The following is a 22,230-nucleotide window of genomic DNA, read 5'->3' as shown; positions in this document are numbered from 1 at the left end:
ACAATTTAACACTATAACATTAAAAATCCAGCACTTACTCCCACATCAAGTCCACTGGAGTCTGGGATGTTGTCATGAATGTTACAATAGTAACCCAGACCAACAATGCTGAAACGGACCAAGGCACCCATATACAGGGAAAGGATTGGGATGAGTAAAGGCTCCACACATTCTAAGTTACTATGAAGGAGAATGGCCACGAACACAATCTGCAGGGAAGAAACGAAACAAAAACTCTTAAACAAATCACAGGCTGCAAACCAAATGTATCCAAGCTCTGCGTTCAGGTACCATGAGGGAATAGATTGAATTACCTGTGCCACAACATCAGAGATGGAGGCTGAGCCCACTATGACACTGTATTTGTGCTTGAGAAGTATCCCTGCATGAATCCACGCCTTCAAACAGAACAATGAACAGAGATGTTACCCCGAGACAAAAGCTCTATTTTGGCCGTTTTCTCAACCGCAGCTGGATGACAGGCTACACTAAGCAGGGAATGCACTCTCCCTTGCATGGTCAGAGGATTTAAAATGTGCTATTTCTAGGCCAGGTGTGTTTAAATCCATGCTTGCATTTAAAACTTCTCATGTAGAATAATCCTGATGTACTGTAAACTCACCATGGCATCCAACACAGGGAATGCAGCCAGGTATAAGAAAGCCTTTCTTGTCTTCTGGCCCACAGATTCATCCACATGGTGGAGCTTATTAATAATGTAGTATCCTAAATCTGTGTATGCTGTAAAAAAGAGGAACCCATGGGTGAGAGGAGGTGAAGAGGATAATTTCTGGATTACTTTGTTGTTTTGTGCAGCAGAAGTTTTGATTATCTCAGAAAAAGCTGTCAGAGGGTGCAACAACAATGAAATTCTAGTTTTGCCGCAAATACCAGGATGTGGTTTAAGCACAGCATCTCATCATGCATACACAAACAAACTCTTAAACACACACCTATCAAGATATGAAGCACGAACGCGATGGCCCCGGCCGTCGCCATGCAGAACACCGCCTTCCTCCGATCCCTCTTGCTGTTGACAAACACCAAACCCACATTCTTGAAGTCGCTCATGGGTCCGGTGAAGAACTTCATCAGGGAGTAAGCCAAGCCATAGCTGGCCAGCATTTCCACTGCATCCTCTTTAACTGTGGCTATGCCCCTGTTGAGGGCCTGGAAAAGAAATCAAGGAGTGGGTGAGGTGGCACGCATGAAAGGGGAAGAGGAGGTCATCGTGGCAGCATGACAAGCTCACATGACAGTGACTTAGCCTTACTTTATCTCTGACTAGATGGCAGGTGCTTTTCCACTTTAGCTGCATATAAAAAATGAATACACAGGCACAATAAAAAGAGACCTTTGGCTAATGAGCTGAGGCTGCAATATTTGCATGGGAAGCACTCATAACACTGATTAATTTCCATTGAGTTTACCTTAAGAACAACTACAACAGCTGTCCTTTTCCTTTGCAGGACTGTGTGCTATTTATACCAGCTAACAGTCATTACATAAGCTTAATCCTAACATCTCCAAGTCACAATGTGTGGTTTTTTCACTCACACACTATCTACCAAGTGCCTCATGGGAGAGGGCAGCCACCGCTGTAGTCATGTGTCTGACAGAGGACAGGAAATGTCCAAGCAAGGAAATATGACGATAAAAGAGTCAGAAAAAGCCGGTTTCATGATACGCCATCATGTCCAAACAGGCCTTGACTCAGATTTACTGATTAAACAAAAGACAAACATGTCACAGAGGGGTAATGTAGTGTTTGTAATGAAAAGGCTTGGCGAATAAATAGAGTTAAAAGCACTTAAGCTCGATTTATGTGATGACAGATAACATTTCCACAAAATAAACAAGGGCCCTTTCCTCTGCGCGTGAAGTGTCCACGCACCCCCTAAATAATGTATATAAAACCCTAATGGATACCTTCACTAAGCCTCTGTCAGCTAAGCTAGCTCTAGCTTGAACACAACCAGCCGTCTTTCAGTGTTAAAAATAAGGTCGTATATTCAGTGTCAGTGTTAAGAAACTGTGCCGGGGGTTTCTAGAGCTTAAATATTGATGATGCTCAGTGGCAGCAGCAGCAGTAGACTCACTGAAACATAATTCCCACAGAGGCGGAATTAAATATAAAACCGTTAACGCCGTTAGCCGCTGCTAGCTCAGATAAAGCTGCAGTCTGGAGTTTATGTCATTGAACTGACACTACAGCGAAAAACACGCACACAAAACAGAAACGTTACCTGTTCTCCGAGGTCGATGGCAACATTGGTGATAGCCAAAGGCACCAGAAAGCGGAGGAGAGGCCAGTAAGGACTGAGAGATGGAAACTCCACCATAGTACAAGCCGGGATGACAGAGCGAGGGGCATCTGCCTCGGTCTTGATTGATTGAACGGAAAATCAAAGATTAGCAGCTAGAAAGACGGTGGAGCACCTGTGTTTCTAGCGTGATAAAGGAGGTTAGGAGGAGCAGCGGTGGCGCTTCACAATGCTTCGATGCTGCCGAGCTGAGGAGAAGGTCAACGGAAATTTCAGACCGGCGCATCTTCCTCCCAAACCATCATCAAGGGGGTGGGGGGAGACGCAAGGTGACATCAAACAGCGCCGAATTCAAGAGAAGAAGCGCCCCGCTGTGTCGCCGGTACAGATATGGATAAAAGAGATAATCCCAAAAAGGTAGGATTAGTTTTTTTAGCTCCGCATCTGACTGCGCCTGTGCTACGCAGTCCGGTTGTTGTCGACACTCCCCGAGGCTGGAACCAACTGCTGCCGCACGTGGGCCTGGCATCCCGACCGTGACATCATCACCGAGTCTAAACCTGGCTGTTATTTTTACTGCCTGTACTCTCACAGCACGCAGGGCTGCACAATGTGTGTTTACATTGAAGCAGGACAATGGAACCGCACTGTTCTAATGTTCTGGCTGTGTATTGTCATGCTGGAGAGACCCACATACCCTTTTAACACATATTTGTACACGTAAGTCAACAAAAAAATGGGAAAATTTGAACCCATGGTACAAACATGTTCAGTTTGATTTAACAACTATATAATCCATAATACCCCTACATGTCATAAATATTCTCCTTAAAAGATTTCCCACACATTCTTTCGTTCAGTTGTGTTTGTTTTCTCTTTGCCTTTCCTCAGAGGACATAAATTATACTGAAGATTACCAGATTAACCCTTATTTCACATGAGCAAGGGGAAGACTGACCCCTGGTGGACGAAATAGGAAAAACAACTCCAAGACATTACAACTCCTTTGGTTTATTTTATGCTTATGCCAAAGTTAGACTAAATCCAAAATGTTAAAATTATTTTAGTCAACTGAAACTTTTACACTTAAAACTGAGGCTTTAATTAAATAAAATTATTTAATACATGCACCTTTGGTTGCAATCACAGCACAGTGTGGATTGGTCTCAGATAAGTCTTACACATGTGCCATATTCCTTCCATTTCTTCATGAATGTTTTTGTATCCATCCACTGACTTATACTTTTCAGTAACCTTTTCTCTGAGTTGCTTGGAATGTTCTTTTGTCTTCATGGTGTACTGGTGGCAAGGAATACTGATTAACTAGTGCCTGGACCTTATAGACACAGGTGTTTTTATACTACAATCACTTTAGATACATTATTAGACACAGTTGATCCCCATTTCACTAGTTGCCAAACTGCTAGCACCAATTAGCTGGACCTTTATTGAGTTAGGCCAGTCACTTTGAGAGGAAGGAATATTTAAGCTGTCACTTATTTTACGATACACATTTTATTTAATTAATACTACTTTGTAGAAATTTGTTTTCCCCTTGAACGGAAAAGGTTTTTTTGATTTATTATTGGGAAAAAAAGCCAAATTATATTTACCAGGATTGAATTATAAATGAATGAAAGGGTAAACACCTAAGGAAGTGAATACTTTCTATAGGCACTGTATACGTATACGTTTTTCTGGTCCTTTGGTTCTCCCCCCTGACAAGTATCCCATATCACAAAATAATAATAATAATAATAATAATAAAAACAACACCAAAACTAATAAAAACTACACCAAAACAAACCATTTTTGCAAACCTAGCAGTAAAAAACTAAAAACTAAACTAAAACTCAAAAAGTAAAAAACAAAACTAAAATAAAACCAAATAAATTATCCAAAACTATTGTAACCTTGGCTTAAATCAAATAAAACAAACAACAGATGTTTCTAATAAGAATAATCACATAAAATACAAAAATGAGAAGGTCAACTTCTTCTTATGAATATGCTGTCAAACTGTTTTAGTTTTGTGATAACAGTGAAATTCTCATTAACATCCCTGGCCTTTATTTATTTAAGTCTATTAAATTAACCTGCCTTTATCAGGGCAGGTATTAAAGGTGGACATTTAATTATTTCAAACAACGCACATGCATGGTAAATACTGGAAATACAATAATGCTGTTAATTTACACCATAAAGAATCTAACTGTATTCATAGATAATGGCAAACATAGTGGAAACAGTTTAATACATCCCTTATCAGTTACAGAGAATTTAATAAGAAGTGATCACATCATTGTAGAGACCATAAAATGCCAACATCTTCTTTCAATGTCCCAGTGCCCACTAAGACCCCTATCAAAGTCTTTCAGGAGACGAGCAGCTCTCACCATGTTAAGCAGGGCTGTATTTAGATCATAGTTATCTTAATGTAGTTTGCTGAGTGTATGTCTTCCAGACATTAAAGGGGACATATTTTACCCTTTTAAGACAAGTTTATATTGGTCTCAGAGGTCCCCAAAACATGCCTGTGGAGTTTTGTTGCTGAAAAACACTCTAGTAAAGTTTTTTTGCATGTGAATTTTTCTGGTATTTGAGGGGATTAACAGGCCAGGGGCACATATTTTTGCTAGAAAAGCCTGAAAAAGTGATTTTTTTTTCATAATATGTCCCCTTTAAAGCTAGATTGCGGGAGACACTTATGTTAACATCATCACTAATTGTGCCAGCCCATAGAGCTGTTTGAAAATGCAAACAATAGCTGTAGCTGTTACAAGCAGATCTTACTGTGTTAAAACATTCACGTCAGATGGAAATATAAGTTTTATCTCATAATTTTAACACGTCTATCTCTACAGGCAGCACAAGCAGCAAGTTCCTCATATGTCCTGTTTATAACTGCAGTTTAAATTTCTTAAGTTTATCCAGATCATCATGCAGGTGATTCTGAGGGTCATTGTTTATATTCTTTGGATGCATGTGTACATATCAATCTCCAGATTACTCCACATCTCTCTTACTGGTGAGATGATATGAGATGATAAGCAGCTATGATATGCACAGTATAAATATACTGAAGGTATTGCAGCTGTAAGTATAGAATATATTATGTAGGTTTAAGAAGAATAATAGTTACAGTACTATGTTGTACAAAGAAAAAACTACTTCAGATATGATATGAATTCAGTGTAAATGAATCACAGTAAGTGACAGACTGGGAATCAACTCCAGGCCATCAAAACAAGGAATCCAAACAGGTAGACTGCATAATAGAGAGTAAATTTTTGCCCTTTCACCCACATCCAGGTAACAGACATTCTGTTTACAGTTACTGTGAGATGGAGACATGCCCGTGTTGTAGCATTGCAGCTCTGTGAGTAAAGTCTGACTAATGTTCAGTGAGTTGTTTGTGTACTCGCCTGGTGCCCAAGGGAGCTTCTGTAGTGATTTTAACAGTTGACTCAGCCTTTTACTAGCAGACATGCTTCTCACTGGCAGCTGTAACCAAAGTCAGATGTTTACTAAACGGCCTGGATACCTGCAAGGACACTCTGGGAGTCAAAGCCACAATAGAACTCAATTTTTTTTTACTACACCTACTGCTAACAGCTCACAAACAGAGGTGGTTTTCTTTTGATAGTTTACAGTCAAATTTAACAAGGTGTTTTTTACCAGGTCCAGAAGTGTGTTTAGTGCAACATTTATCCAATTGTGTGTGTTACAGCTCATTTTAGTGGGTGTGATGCGGGACAACAAAGCTAAAGTAGAAGCCTTATATAAACCCCGATTCCAAAAAAGCAGGACCTTTTCTGGCCCCATCCCAACTTTTTGGAAGTGATGCAGGCATTAAACTCAGAATGTGCATATATCTAAAAAACAATATCAGTCTGGACATTAATTTATCTTGTGTCTGTGCTAAATTCAATTAAATAAATACTTGATCTATTAATAAACAATCAGTTAACCCTTAGGATCCACTATCCCGCTGGCATGATTTCATCATTTGCGACTTTTGTCACATGACAGCATGAAAACAAAGCCACATTTTGCATTGCAACCACTTCGTGTGAAAAGCGTGTTTTGAATTTGATATAAAAAATAATTTTACACATAGGGGGCAGTGGGCCATACTGTACAGGACTGGCACTGGATTTTTAAAAATCAATTTTTTGGGGGGGTTGTGTTTTTTGGAGATCCTGTATCTAATATAATAAGTTAAACTAAAACAATATATAGTTCTCATTTCATAAAGTTGAGGTGGTATTGAAAAAAAAATGATACCAAACATAAGCATGGTATGCATTTTCTGAGTGGTTTATATTGCTCTTGACCTCTATGGGTTAAATATAGATTGAAAAATCCCACTATTCAATGTTTTTTGGAGTTGAGGTTTGCATAAAAACTGAACCAATGTATGTTGCAACATTAAAAACCACAGATGATTTTTCTCAGTTATAAGATTTATGCATGTGTTGCGTAGTTTTTACATAATATAATTCAATGTGTTGTTTGTTCTTGCTGTGGCTTCAGGAGGTGGCATTTTTGGATAAGATCACTGGAATTGGCATGAAAATGTTCAATTTTGGTGTCATTTTCCTGACTTGGACAAGTGTTTACAAGTTCCCCAGTTAACTAAAACCCTCAGACAACTCTGTGTGGTTTAAATATTGTGCATTTTAGTAGGAAACTTTTTTTATGTTTGGATCTGAATGAAGCAGCTATTTTTAAAAAGCTTTCATTATGCTTTGTTCTGTCTATAACCATACAAACAAATCTAAAAAAAATCATGTTTATATAGTATTTGCTGGATTTTGTAGCACTGAATGAGTAGGATTTAATTTGCATTATCTGAATGAATGAGAAAAGTGATTTTCTAGTTGCTAAGCATGCCCTCTAGTGGCTGACTGGGGGGACATCAGTTTCACGCATCCAGCCTTGAGCATGCTCTATCAGATTCATCCAGCAGGGGTTATTTTAACTCCTGCTGTGTAAATAATGTTCATAGTGAGAGTCCAACCTTTAAGTAGAGTTTTTTTTTTTCAAGATTATTTTGGGGCAGGAAACAAGAGGGGAGAGAATGGCGGAAAGCATGCACCAAACATAAAGACACCAGGTGTCGACCCTGGGACAAGTGGATTGAGGAATCTAGCCTCTGCACATGGGCGTCCACTCTCCCAGCTGAGCCAAACCAGCACCCAAGTGGTGCCTTTTTCAGGGACTCTGCACTGTGAATGCTGGGAAAGAAACATGCACGGCACCTCAGCAGTTCATAGGAGGTGATCAGTGGCAAGAACCAGTGAACTTCTGCTTCCTAACCCAAGTCCCAGCATAGTGCAGCCCCATTATCAATGATATAATATTTAGTATAAGCTTTAACTAAAGGATGAATAATATGTATGGATTTACATGAATGCATTAAGATTGAATACCCCTTTTTGCTGTTATTATACATCTTTTATAGAGTAAAATATGTTTAACAATGGTGGTAAAATTAAGCTTGAATGACCATCTTATTACTATCATAATGGCACTTATTCTATACAGTGCTGTGAAAAATCCTTCGCCCCTCTCTTAATTTCTTTCTCCTTTTTGCATATTCGTTACACCTAAATGTTTCAGATCATCAAATATATTTTATTATTAGGCAAAGATAATCTGAGACTATGCAAAATGCAGCTTTTTAAATGATTATTTCATTTATTAAGGGAAAAAAGCATCTTAACCTACCTGGTCCTCTGTGAAAAAGTAATTGCCCCCTAAAGCTAATAACCAGTTGTGCCATCTTTGTGTTGGTGGCAACTACTGTCATCAACATTTGCAATCACTGGCAAGAAGTCTCATGGCTGTGGAGGAATTTTGGCCCACTCTTCTTTGCACATTGGAGGATTTTCAAGCATGAACAGCCTGTTTAAGGTCATGCCACAGCATCTCAATCAGGTTTAAGTCCACAATTTGACTAGGCCACTCCAAAACCTTCATTCAAGAGGTGGACTTGCTGGTGTGTTTTGGATTGTTGTCCTGCTGCATTACTCATGTGTTCTTGAGTTTGAGGTTACAAAATGATGGTCAGACATTCTCGTTCAGGATTTTCTGGTAGAGAGCAGATTTTATGAATACATCAATCACAGCAAGTCGTCCAAGTCCTGAAGCAGCAAAGGAGCCCCAGACCATCACGCTGCCACCACCATCTAAGGCTTTTGTAATGACATTATTTTGAAGAAATGCTGTTAGTTCTACACCAGATGTAACAGGACCTTTACCTTCCAAAAAATTCATCTTTTGTCTCATCAGTCCACAGACTATTTCTCCAAATGCCTTGGGGATCATCAAGATGTTTTTCAGCAAATGTAAGACGAGCCTTTGTGTTCTTTTGGCCTTGGAACTCTCCTGTGGATGCCATTTTTGCCCAGTCTCTTTCTTCTTGTTAAATCATGAACTCTGACCTTAACCCTCTGGTATGCCTTGAGCCTAAAATGCACACTCTGTTGTTATGTTTTTTTTTAATAGCTCTGCCTTCTTTCACAATTAATATTATCATGTATTGTATTTTTTGTTCATTTTTGCACAATTTTCAAAATTCTGTCCCAGCCACAACAATCAGCCCAACATAAATAAACCTGTTTTATAGCGTTAATATCCTTGGTGTGCAAAAAGTCGCCATTGAAACCCATTCAAACCACTTTTTTTGATCCATACGCCATTAAGGCATGAATCATGCATTTTCTGGTGTCTGGGCTTCATTTGAGAGTTGGGGCTTTACATTTGCACCGGGACCATTTTTTTACCCTGTGATGTCACTTTTACCATGTATGGCCGAGGGCAGGAAATGCATGTTTTTTTTTCCACTATATTTTAATGTTATACTGCCCTCTGCTCCCCCTCTCACTAACTCTCTGAGGTTTTGTTAATGTGTGGATCAGTGTGTAAGTCTGTGAGTGTGTCTGTGCATGTGAGTGACGTGTGTGCAAGTGAACATGTGTACATTACATGACCTTATGCCCTTATTCCTGAAAAAGCCAATTAGCGCAAGTGGCACAGTTTTTCTTTCATCCCCTTTCATCTGTATTTTTTGTGCAAACATCAAAAGCCCTCTAAAACTTTTTTACTGACAAATATACTTCCCACAAACCTGTAAAGAGTGCCATACATACCAGTACACAGCTCTGAGTTACCTGAGCAGGGGACATCCCCCAGCACATGAAAGAGACATGAACCTAAACAATCCCTGATTTTGTTTACACACCTGCAGCTGCAGCGGGGTGTGAAGAGGGACAGTACATGAAAAGTGGTCATTTCTTGCTTTGAATTCTAAAAAACCGAGAGAGAATTGAGTCAAGAGGAGGTCCAACAAGCCTTGGATGTCCTGATGGAGTCTGAGTTGGCTTTCACACGAGTGAAAGAGTGTCGTATCAGCTTTATGGCATCATCGAAAACTAAACTTCTTTCCACGGCACGGCAGTTTGTTCACACTTTTTTCTCCATAAAAGGAGGAAATCATCAAAATCAAGTCAACATACTCATCTTCTGAAGCACCAGTTTGAGTCAGTGAGATGAGATGCAAAGGCAATAAAAGTCTCCTGTGATCTCATTAACCACTGTATCGGCGCTGTGTGAGTCCATTTAATCCTCTGAGCTACACGTAGATGTGTAGATAGGAAGAGTGACGTTGCTTACATCTTAAAAAGTGATTTTAAATCAGCCATGGTGGTAGGATGGACTTTTGTGCCGGGTTAAAACAGAAACAGTCTTCACTTAGGACATGACCTGAGTGGTTGCCGTTGGTAGCTGCTGAGTGGTAGCTGCTTCTTCTTTCCCCTCGTTGGCAGGTTCGTAAACAAGCTACTTGGATACCAACACCTCCTGTATCAAACTGAGTACATATGCAAGTGGGCGTGGGCACAGATCAATGTTGCTAGTGTGAAAGCAAGCAAGCGGGGGGAGAGGAGAGGGGGTGGAGGGGAAGGTGCATTTCAAAATGACTGGGCCAAGTGTGAAAGCGCCCTGACTCAGACACCATCACTGCAGACTCCAATACCAACTCCAGGGATGAGTAATGTATCATTGAAACTAATCATTGACACATGCCGGGCTGCAATAATCAAAAGGAATTAGTCTGCTTTGCTTGTAGTATACTGAAAAGGAAATGAGAGGAAAAAGTGTATTTTCTATCTAAAACTGCAGTGACTCCATGATTAAAACATGGCATTTAAAGGGTTAAAAATGTTAAATGAATGAGTAGTTGACACTTATGATTAGGGCTGATCCTAATTTTAAAAAAACATAATTCAATAACAGTAAAATAATTTTGAAATTTATGAAATTTCATAGCATGATTTTGAGGTGTGCATTTATGCACAAAGGGTGACAACAGTGGATATTTTAGAATAATTGACCTCATAAAAAAACTAATCATGCATTTTAACCAATGTTGCTACTAATCAATAACATATGCCAGGCTGCAATAATCAAAAAGGAATTAATCTGCTTTGCATGTAGTATACTGGGAAAAAAACATTTTTGTGCGTTTTGCAACTAAAAATGCATGGCAATTAAAGCGTTAAAAATTAAAATGAATGGTTATTTGACATTTATGATTAGGGCTCACCTTGTTTGAGAAAAATATAATTCAATAACTGCAAAATAATTTTGACAAGTATGATATTTCATTACATGATCTGAAGGTGTGCATTCATGCACAGAAAGATGATAAACGTGAGTTTTTTAGAATTACTGACCTCGCAAAAAATAAATAAATAAATAATGATAATAATAATGCATTTTAACCAATGTTGCCACCAATCAATGAATATGCTAGGCTGCAATCATCCACATATAACTGATTCACTTTCAGTGTATTATCTTGAAAAAAACATTTTTGTGTTTTTTTTCATCAAAAAATTTAGTTTTTTTTTTTTTTTACATGATAAACATGGCATTTAAAGGGTTAAAGATATGCCAGTTATTGAGTATTTGGTATTTTTGTTAATGGCACAAGTTGACGAAACAAGGAAAAAAATAAATCAATAAAAAATAAAGTACTGCAACTTTTTTATTTACAGTAATAACCCCCCCTGTGCATTTTAGGCTCACTAAGAGGAAAATGAGGCTGCAGTTTGTAGGGATACCAGAGGGTTAACTGAGTCAGGTAAGGCTTGCAGGTCTTTAGATGTTCTGGGTTCTTCTGTGATCTCCTGGTTGAGTTGTTGATGCCCTCTTAGAGTAATTTTGTTTGGCCAGCCACTCCTGGGAGGGCTCACCACTGTTCCAAGTTTTCTCCATTTGTGGATGATGGCTCTCAATATGGCTCACTGGAGTCCCAAAGCCTTAGAAGTGGCTTAGTAACCCTTTCCAGACTGATAGATGTCAAGGCCTTTGTTTCTCGTCTGCTCTTTAATTTCTTTAGAAGGCAGCATGATGTGTTGCTTTTTGAGATCTGTTAGCCTCACATTTTACTTTTTCACATGAGGCCAGGTAGGTTCGGACATTTTTTTTCCCTTAAAAAACAAAATCCACGTTTTTAAAATCACATCTTGTATTTACTCTGTTTTTTTTGTCTAATTCTAAAATGTGTTTGATGATCTGAAACATTCAAGTGTGACAAATATGCAGAAAGATATTACTTTTGCTTAAGCCACTAAAACCAAACCAACAGCAGTTATTATCATGCTTTCAGAGTAATAAGCCCGTAAAGTAACTTCACACCAAACACACCCATCAATTATCCTTGGTGTGGTCAGAAATGGAACAGTTTAGAAACTTTAAACCATGGAGGAGTTAAACTCTTTTGTTCATTACAGCATTAGGTAAAATCATGGAACAGTTGTATGCTGTCCAGGGACTTTTTGAGTGTTTCTTGCCTACATTTATCTTTCTGTTTTTATGGTTCCTAATGGGATTCGCCATGCCTGTTGGAAAACTCATAGCACAAGTTGATGCTATGGGATCAACTAATGTGACACAGAGAAACTGTAACAGACAAAAGACTGTGTAGTCTGACCTTGGTATCATAACTACACACTTTCCTTACTTTTAAGTAAATCATGATTGATCTTAATTTACTTCAATCTTGTATCATACTCTAGCCAACACTTTTTTTTAATCTCTGTATAAATTGGATCTCTAGTGTTGTTTTTACATGCCTCACATAGGTGTTAGAGTTTGTTCCTTCTACTATTTGATGGAGTTCACTGGCAAAAATCTGGTGCGCACGTTGGAAGACAATCAAATTGTTTAAACTCAAAACTGAGTCTGTTACTGTGAAGCACTACAGGTTGGTTTGTCTTGAGGGGTCTGAGGCTGTTACAGGCTGCAGCTCAATAACTGTCTGTTGTCACTGTCAATAATTAATGAGTCAATTAGCTGTTGAGTAGTTGGACAGATCTGCCACGCTCTCATTGTTGGCTGCTTAGCTGGCAGCTTCCTCTAACCGACTGAGCTGAACAGATATTGATTTTCTGCCTCCTATGAAGGTATCATGCTGAACTGTTTCCTTGCTGTGTGAGGAGGAGCTCATTCTCCGATCATTTATACTGTATGTGCCTGCTGGTGAAGTGAAGTGAATTTAACTGCATCACAGACTGAGAGTAAAGATTTACTGTTTTTACACAACAGTATGTTTAGAATGACCCCGACCATTAACCAGTGCCAGCATGAGCTCATCAGAGAAACAGCTGAAAACACTCAGAAAACAAATCACACGGATGAACTTGTATTGACTGAACATACAGTTCTGTGAAAAAAGTATTTGCCACCTTCCTGATTTCTTTTTTTCTTATTTTGTGTCACATTAATGTTTTAGAAAATGTGTTATTTGAGACAAACAAAACCAGAGTAAATACAAAATGCTGTTTTTAAATGATGATTTTTTTATGACAGGAAAAGGCCATCCAAACTTGCTGGAAAGCGTTACAAAACCATTTCAAAAGCTTTCTGAATCCAGCAAACCATGGTGAGAGCCATTATCCACAAATGGAGAAAACTTGGAACAGGGGGGCGAACCTTCCCAGGAATGACTGGCCTACAAATCTCAATCCAAGAGTGCATAAAAGACTCAAACAGGAGGACAGAAAAGAACCCAGAACAACATCTTAAGACCAGGCCTCACTAGACTCAGTTAAGGTCAGCCTTGATGATGCCCCAGAATTTTGGGAAAAAACTCTGCGGACTGATGAGACAACAGTTTAACTTTTTGGAAGGTGTGTGTTCTGTTACATCCAGTTTAAAACTAACACAGCATTTTATCAAGAGAACATGACACCAGTAGCCTAACATGGTGGTGGCAGTGTGATGGTCTGGGGGCCACTTTGCTGCTTCAGGACCTGGTCGACTTGTCGTAATTGGTGGAACTATGAATTCTGCCGTCTACCGCAAAATCCTGAAGGAGTACGCCCGGCCATCAGTTCATGACCTCAAGCTCCAGTAGAATTGGTTTATGCAGCAGGAAAATAATCCAAATTACACCAGGAAGTCCACCTCTGAATGACTATCAAAAAAGAAAACTGAAGGTTGGGGAGTGTCCTAGTCATAGTCCAGACCTAAATCAGATTGAGATGCTGTGGCATTACCTCAAACAGGCTGTTCATGCCAGAAAACCCTCAACAGTGTTCTTAATTAAAACAATTCTGCACGGAAGAGAGGGCAAAAATTCCTACACAGAAATGTGAAAGACTCATTGCCAGTTATCGCAAATGATTTGCCAAGGGTGGCACATCTAGTTATTAGGTTTAGGGGTCAATTACTTTTTCACATAGGACCAGGTAGGTATGGATAACCTTTTTTCCCTTGTTAAAAGAAATCTTCATTTAAAAATGGTCTGACATTAAAGTTTGTTTGATGACTGAAGCATTTAGGTGTGTCAAATAGGCAAAAAAGGCAACAGTTGGCTCCTATATCCTCTTTCTGACTTAGTCAATAAAAATGTGTTAGCCAGAAATGATTCCTCTGCAACAGACATCAAACCCATCTCAATAGAAAATAGTCTTTCCTGAGAATAATATCTGTATTTCTCGTATAACACACCGATTTCTTTAACATATTAGGGGCTTTGAAAATGTGTTAGTGTATGTTTTTATGTTTATTCATGTCAAATTTTCCTAAAGAGTTTGTTTGGGCCTTTTCTTTTAATAGCTTTGAGATACAGAATGGAGGAAAGTAGTGCTTAATGGGAAAAATATAAAGTATTTTAGTTGGTTTCTATATTCTTTGTTGTTATTTTGACAGCCTCACTCTGATGTAGCTTAAAAGTAAAGATAAAGGGGTAAATGTGTTTTAATTTCATGTTTCACTGGCTTTAAACAAAGTGTGGTTATAAATGAAGTCTATAGGAAGTCAGCTTTTTGTTTTGTTTACCTATAGCCCATATTTTATCTGTGCTCTTAATAAAAGGAATGGTCTAAATAAATAAAATTTTTCTTTTTAATGTTTTATAATAAATTTCTCCGACAAGTTCCATTCAATGACTACCTTGTTTTGTGGTGAGCAAAGCCACACAGTGATGAATAAAGTATAACGACTCCTTTGTCAAAGCTATTCTATTCTTTATTATGTCAGTAAAACAAAATAACAAATGTCATTTATTGCATGTCATCAGATATATCAAACTGAAATATGCCGTTCTGTAAATGTGTCTGATGGCCATTTAGAGTAGCTCACATGTAAACGGCCAATCACAGCGACTCTGTGGAGAGAAGGCTTGGTTTGCTTGGCAACAGCAAAGTTTCAGCCAGGGTTCCCTGGCTACCATGTGATTTTTCCATAGGAGAGTGACATGTTAAGAAAAACTACTAAAAATACTGCTGGTTTTTATTGTTGGGGACACTAATAATTTAATGCTAGGTGAGTTTTTCCAAGGTCTTCTTCTGTCTGTAGTAACATTTGAATTGTACATCTGTTACCTGTTTCAAAACTACAGTCGGAGAACATCTCTGCCCTCGAAGACAACTAATGATTTCTTTTGTAAATATAACCTCTGCCGTGCACTGCTGTACACTGTGTCAATCAAAAGTGGCAGGACCAGTTTTATTGAGAGAGAAAATCAACAATCAAACCTCTCCCAGGATCCACTTGTTAGTGGAAATGATGCCAGCTGCTCTCTAACTCTCCTCTGGGTCTCTAGAAGCTCTGAAAGAGAAAAAAAAAAACAGCAACACAAGAATTGTTGGAAAACAACAAACACAACACAGGACACATAGACGTGATGGCTCTCCTCCAAACAGCATCACAGTGTGAGGAAAGGAGACGCAGAGGTGTTCCTTCAGACTGGGGTTTCTTTTTTACGTCTGCTGGGTTGACTAACAAAAGAAATCTATCTATCCACTCTCATTCTTCACTCTTTGCTCTTGCCTTTTTGTCTTCCCAAGTATTGATTTATTTTTTTCTCTGCAGCCTCCTGAGCAAGCATGCTTAGAATGTAGCCATGATCATTACTGAGCCACAACGAACCACATATACCTCAGTGAGCCTACACATCTGCATACCTCATTCATAATAAAGTCTCATTTTATTAATGGAGTTAAAAATATATATGATTTTATCTAAAAGTTAAAGTGAAAATATTGAAATTGTAAAACATTTTTATGAGACATAAACTAACTCTTTAAAGCTCCTGTGAGGAAATTTCAGTTGATTTTGGCGCCCCCCTATGGACAAGGTAGCACGTTTTAAGTCTTGGCTGAATTTCTCCCACATCCACTTTATTCCTGTTGGCTCTGCAGTGAAAATGGTAAATGGTGGAGGATCCTAATATATAGTAGAAAGGGAAAAACGGTGTGGCAAGTAAAATCAAACTCAGCTTTTCAAAAAATGTGGGTTTATTACAGTTGAGTCTAGAGTGGAAATTACTATTTCTACACATGGCCAGGTAGATTTGATAACTTCTCTTCCCTCAATCAATGAAATCATCATTTAAATATCACATTTTGTATTTACTTGGGTTGTATTTGTCTAGTATCTAGAGTGACAAATATGCAAAAAAATAATGAAATCAGGAAGGTGGACAAATACTTTTTCACAGAACTGTATATTATAAGTTATGAATTATATATTTATTTTAAATGCCCTTGCAGAGTTTTATCATTGTAGTTTTATTAACTATTAACTACTGAATATACTTGTGTATATCATCTTAGGCCATACATATTATCCGTTCATTCCTGGATAGATGGGCAAAGGAGTGATCCTATTGTCCTGTTAAAGGTGTAACAGATGACACTCATATATTTCATATATCAGTTATATTTGTGATTAACAGCTTTGAGAAGTGCTGAACTCTCTCATATTTGGAGCTGAGGAGTGCATGACGCTGTTATTGAGGTCTCATGTTGAAATTAATTATTTGTGCTATTTTTTAACCACACCACTACTACACCACTTTTTCCTCCCACGTTTGCCACTTCTTTTTGCTGCTTTTGCTACACTTTTCCTTTGGTTGCTATTTTGACACATTTATTGGCACTTTCAATTTTGTTTTTTGCCATTCTTGCCCAGTTTTGCCACTTCATTTGTCAAACTTCACAACTTTCAATATAGTTTTTGCTGCTTTTTTACCCATTTTGACACCCTTCTGACAAGTTTAAACACATTTTGCTGCCTTTTGCCCATTTTTTTCCACTACTTTTTATCACTTTAATCCATTTTTGCCAATGCAAACCCATTTTTGCTACTTCTTTTTGCCTCTTTGACACATTTTTGCCAATTTTTGCCACTTATTGTTGCCACTTCAAACTCATTTTGGCCAAATTTTGTTACTCATTGTTTCCATTTTTAAGCCATTTTGCCACTTTTTTGTTCTATTTTGCTGATTCCAATACATTTTTGCTGCTTTTTACCCAATTTTGACACATTTTGTCACCCTGTTTTGCCATTGTTGACCAATTCTTGCCACATTTTGCCAATTTATGCCACTTGCTGCCCATTTTTCTTATATCTTTTCACCAAACTGGGCGCTACTGTATGCCATTTTAAAGCAATTTTGCCATGTCTAATCCATTTATGCCACTTTTTAGACACTTGTCACCCATATTTGCCACTTATTTTTGCAACTTTTGACCAATTTTTCCTCATCTCTTGCCCTATTTTTCCTCTTTCAACTCATTTTTTGCTGCCTTTTACCACCTTGTTACACTTGTCAACCAGTTTTGCTGCTTTTTGCCCACATTTTCCACTTCTTTTTTTGCAACTTTAATCTATTTTTGCTACTTTGAACCATTTTTTTCTTTTGCACCCCATTCCTTCTGTTTCATTTCACAAATATTCAAATAATTTACATTAAAATGGTCTCAGTTTCTTCTGCTTTATTTTCTGATGGCTGTGCCTGTCAAGGCTAAGCTATGAATTCTGACTTTCTTTTTTAATTATTATGTTCAGTGTGCCCATCCACATTGTTAACAATAAAAGGTAATTCTGTTTTCAGAAAAAGGGTGTACATTTTGAAAAAGGCTACATTATACTACAGCAATATAATTCATTTTTTTGTCGACTTAATGGGAGTGGTTTTATTCAGGTTGAAAATAAAATACGGTTATCACAGGTTTACATTAGCTCTGTGGACCCCCAGTTTGGCTTGGCCCCAGAAAGCTCTCCCCTTTGCACCCCCTTATCAGCAGCCTAACTAGTCAAAGTGAGAGTATTTTGTCAACATTTCACAAATACATTGCCAGTGTCATTGTGGGATTTATTAGTCAACACTGAGTGTCTATAGGACTTTCATTTTTGTTGCTGTGGTTTTATAACCAGTATCAATACCGTTTTAAAGCTGAATGAAATGGCAACACTTGTCCACTTAAACAAAACAGTGCATGCTATTTAACCACTGAATGCATCTTAACATATGTTTTAATGGAGTGACCCAGTAACCCCAATAAACAGCCTCACTTGCCCACTTCACAGCGCTCTTTCTCGAGCTTTAATAAAGAAACATTCACTCGTTAACCTAGAAATCTTTCAGTTACTTGAACCTAGCGTCAACCAATAACTTCTTCCTGGCTCTGTCACTATATGTTTCATGGAGTTCAGGTTCACCTTGATCTGTGTTTGACCCTGCACCCACCTGGCAACAGTCCCAAACCTTGTGGCGCTTTTCCCCAGCAGAGGGCGCTCCGAGCCCGTTAAATCTCCTCCTCCTCCTCCTCCCTATCACAGCCGAGGAGAGCACCTCCATCCAACTGCGGTAACCATCTGATTCCTTTAATTACTTCCTTCCTGTAGTTAATTGGTGCCAATCTGTCCAACCTCAAAACCGAGCGAGAGTACATGGTCAGTATCACAAGAACACTTTCTACCAATGTTTACATGCAGCCTAAAACCAGGCAGTCATTTACTACTCGTCGAATTCACCTGTCCAAGCCAGTTTGCTGCAGACACATCGAGGTAAGCTGCTGCACCTGTCAGCCATTTCGATGTACAACATTGAAATTGCTGCAAAAATTAAGCAGCAAGCGTCGTTGCAATAACTTGCTTCACTTGTTTTTTAAAAGTATGTGCGTCATATTCACGAAAGCAGGGGAATTGCTCGACTTTTACGCTCTAAATCTCAAATATTGATGAATTAAAAAGAGAACAGAAAGTGCAAAGATGCTAAGCAGCAGTTAAAAGATACTTGGAGATGTATTGTGTTATTTAGGCGGGATAGTAGTGAGAAAACCAACGCTAATTACCTACTACTACTACTTACATTAGTATTTCTTGCATGCCTCCCGTCAATGGGTGCTCTACTCTACTATGACCCCTCCCACTTACGGGATTATATGCATCTTGTACAGAAAACTCTAATTTTGCGACAAATTAAACCGGTTTTATTAGATATGTCTATTTCCATTAGTCATTAAAAGTGTTTCGAAATTATTTTCGTCAAAAAGTGAGAATTTAATGTGTCGTGTGTGAAATTTTCAAGGCCGGTGTTTCGCGGGAAAATTCTAGCGGAGGGATACACACGGTACGAGTGAGGGGTGCTGCGGTCGTTCTTTTATTTGCAGCTTGCAGAGCGCTCAGCTGTGATTCTCACGCTGTTGATGACAGACTGAACGTCGTCTCTACTCCTCGGTTGTGCAGCTTTTTAGCCCTTCATGCATGCTTTTCACAGCCGCACGGAAACCGACCGTAACACCCCCGTGGAAGGATTTAATGTTTCTTTCGTGTTGGACTAAGTTTCCTGCCCTTTTTTGCATCTTTTGGGTCGTTTTCGCCCTTTTTTCTTCACACGACAGTTTATATTTGAAAAGGTAAGGGAGGGAGTGGGTTTCGGGAGATTGCATATCACTTTCCCTCACTAGTTAAGCTAAATATGTGTCAATGGTGTCAGTTTATGTTCAGGGGCAGTTTGTCAAAGGTGGGGTTTCCCCGTTTGCACCTAATTCCCCAGTTGAGCACCTGCTGCTGCAGCACCGGTGCATGCATGCAAGGCGTGCACACTGGGCTGATGTTTTGGAGTGACCATGTGATGTTGCTTACACTTAGGATCGATGTTGCTTTGAATCTGCAAACCTGCAGAATCTAATTTTTGTCTTTTTTGTCATTCAGATTCATAATCAGGACTCACACAGCAGAGAAAACATGCCGCTAAATTCAAGTTTGGCGAGTAAAAACTATGACTACGACTACGACTCTCTCCAGCCGTATTTCTACTACGACAACGAGGAGGAGGACTTCTACCCTCAGCAGCTTCAGCCTCCGGCACCGAGCGAAGACATCTGGAAGAAATTCGAGCTGCTGCCGACCCCTCCTCTCTCCCCGAGCCGCCGGCCGTCCCTGTCAAGTCTCTTCCCCTCTACGGCGGATCAGCTGGAGATGGTGACCGAGTTTCTCGGCGACGACGCGGTCAATCAGAGCATCATCTGCGACGCAGACTACTCACAGACCTTCCTGAAGTCCATCATCATCCAGGACTGCATGTGGAGCGGCTTCTCCGCCGCGGCAAAGCTGGAGAAGGTGGTCTCTGAGCGGCTTGCTTCCCTGCACGCCGCGCGTAAGGAGTCTGCTGCGGCTGGGGAGTGCGCGGAGCCGGCCGGTGCAGCGGCGTGGAGGTTAAATAGCAGCTACCTGCAAGATTTGAACACATCCGCGGCAGAGTGTATCGATCCGTCTGTGGTTTTCCCGTACCCAGTGGCAGAGACACCCAAGCAGAGCGCAGGGACGCCGCCTAGTAAGGATTTGGGGTTGGACACGCCGCCCAACAGCGGGAGCAGCAGCAGCAGTTGTAGTGACTCAGGTAAGCGTCACACCCCTTTTTACAAGCAGGATTTCTTTCTGCTCAATGTGCAGTGGGCTATTTAGAATAAAAGGAGGTCAATGGTTGCTTTAATTCATGCGATTTGCAGGCAGGAGACATGCTGTCATGCTGCTGCGAGATGAGCTCCAGGGCATGGCTGCAATGCTAAGTCATGTGGAAGAGGAGATTTGTACTCCCTGCATGCAGCACTACTATAATGCTTATGCTCTCTGTCTTGTGTTGCAGAAGATGATGAAGACGATGAGGAAGAAGAGGAGGAGGACCAGGAGGAGGAGGAAGAGGAAATTGATGTGGTCACAGTGGAAAAGAGGCAGGCGGTGAAGCGGTGTGACCCCAGCCCAACCGAAACCAGGCACCCAAGCCCGCTCGTGTTGAAGAGGTGCCACGTCTCCACCCACCAGCACAACTACGCCGCCCATCCATCCATGAGGCACCACGAGCAGCCGGCTGTCAAGAGGCTGAAGCTGGAGAGCAGCAGTAACAGCGGAGGAGGAGGGGGCGGCGGCGGAGGCAGCAGTCACAGCAGGGTCCTCAAACAGATCAGCAGCAACCGCAAGTGTTCGAGTCCCCGGACGTCCGACACGGAGGACTACGACAAGAGAAGGACTCATAACGTTCTGGAGCGCCAGAGGAGGAACGAGCTCAAGTTGAGCTTCTTCGCGCTGCGGGATGAGATCCCAGAGGTGGCCAACAACGAGAAGGCGGCCAAGGTGGTGATCCTGAAGAAGGCGACAGAGTGCATCTACAGCATGCAGTCGGATGAACAGAGACTCCTGACAGTGAAAGAGCAGCTGAGGAGGAGAAGTGAACTTTTAAAGCAGAGACTGTCACAGCTGCAAGGCTCACGTGCTTAAAGTTTGAATCAGAGACTTTTTTTCTGCCTTTTGTTTTTTATGCAAGTTCAAAACTTAGGGTGTACAGTTGTTGTTGCATGCAAATGCAAAGCGGATTAAGTTGTTTGGAATCTAGTTTGATTTCAATGTTTAAACTGCCTCAATTGAACGTATAGGTGGATTAAATATTTAAAAGTTTATTTTTATTAATAAAATATTAAAATGGGGCTACCTTGTTGAGGGCCCGCACTAAAATATAAATTTTTATGTTTTGTACATAATTAATATTTCCTAAGAAAATGTATTTTCTCAATTGTCTGGATGTTCAGACCCAGTGTTTGTTTTTTCCATTATGTTCTTCTTTTGTTCTTATAAAAACAATGTTACTTGAATTTGTGTCCTTGTTCCTTCTATGAACTGATGCACCTTGCACATTTTATCACAGCCTTAGAATGGGGATACACATTGAAGTTAGGACAAGGAGGGGGATTCATGGGGCAGCAAAGGCAAACCCACAGAAATAGTTTCTTAATGAAATACAATGACTGAAAGAGCCTCAGGAGATCATGTTTAGGTGTGTTACTATTCCAGAAAATGCATTTGAATATTTCAGAAGACTCTTAACCCTTTAAAGCCTGAAAACACAAATAATAGCCAGAAAATTCACATTTTTTGGAAATTAAATGTTTATTTCTACTGAAATCCAAAAAAATCAAAATTTCCATAAATTTAAACATAATTTTTGGATCTCATTTCATACATTAGGTGTTTTTGGTAACTGATAATCCACTTGAGGGCATTTTTCATCATTCATCAGATTGTATTCAGAATTTCTTTTAAGTGATTTATTGATGATATTAATTAGAGATATAAAAATATGTATCAAATATGATACAACAGGCTT

At 39.6% G+C, this 22,230-nt stretch overlaps 2 protein-coding genes across 5 annotated transcripts in view; one reads left to right on the top strand and one right to left on the bottom strand.

Annotated features, from left to right (window-relative positions):
- ankha (ANKH inorganic pyrophosphate transport regulator a) overlaps nucleotides 1–18,381 on the bottom strand; it is a 38,002-nt gene extending 19,621 nt beyond the window's left edge. The window contains exons 1-6 of one of the 2 annotated variants that reach the window (XM_041814163.1): nucleotides 18,316–18,381; nucleotides 15,317–15,389; nucleotides 954–1,170; nucleotides 623–741; nucleotides 315–398; nucleotides 39–209 (exon numbers count right to left, since the gene is read on the bottom strand). In XM_041814163.1, the coding sequence (XP_041670097.1) occupies nucleotides 39–209; nucleotides 315–398; nucleotides 623–741; nucleotides 954–1,125 (546 nt within the window). In that variant the 5' untranslated portion in view covers nucleotides 1,126–1,170; nucleotides 15,317–15,389; nucleotides 18,316–18,381. Of the gene's footprint in view, nucleotides 1–38; nucleotides 210–314; nucleotides 399–622; nucleotides 742–953; nucleotides 1,171–2,246; nucleotides 2,785–15,316; nucleotides 15,390–18,315 lie in introns of those variants that run through there. The other variant, XM_041814162.1, reaches the window with a different exon arrangement.
- A 33-nt stretch (nucleotides 18,382–18,414) lies between these two features.
- On the top strand, nucleotides 18,415–21,718 carry myca (MYC proto-oncogene, bHLH transcription factor a). 3 transcript variants are annotated; one of them, XM_041814165.1, is made up of 3 exons: nucleotides 18,415–18,521; nucleotides 19,785–20,472; nucleotides 20,719–21,718. In XM_041814165.1, exons 1-3 carry the CDS (start codon nucleotides 18,519–18,521, stop codon nucleotides 21,345–21,347), a joined length of 1,320 nt encoding a protein of 439 aa, XP_041670099.1. In that variant the 5' UTR covers nucleotides 18,415–18,518; the 3' UTR covers nucleotides 21,348–21,718. The 3 variants fall into 3 exon arrangements, with proteins under 3 accessions (XP_041670099.1, XP_041670098.1, XP_041670100.1); XM_041814164.1 differs by having other exon boundaries at nucleotides 18,493–18,635; XM_041814166.1 differs by lacking the exon at nucleotides 18,415–18,521 and adding an exon at nucleotides 19,267–19,486.
- The last annotated feature ends 512 nt before the right edge of the window (nucleotides 21,719–22,230 follow it).

This window comes from Cheilinus undulatus, linkage group 19 (genome assembly GCF_018320785.1).
Source record: "Cheilinus undulatus linkage group 19, ASM1832078v1, whole genome shotgun sequence".
NCBI lineage: Eukaryota > Metazoa > Chordata > Actinopteri > Labriformes > Labridae > Cheilinus > Cheilinus undulatus.
This window is presented reverse-complemented; position numbering and strand designations above follow the sequence as displayed.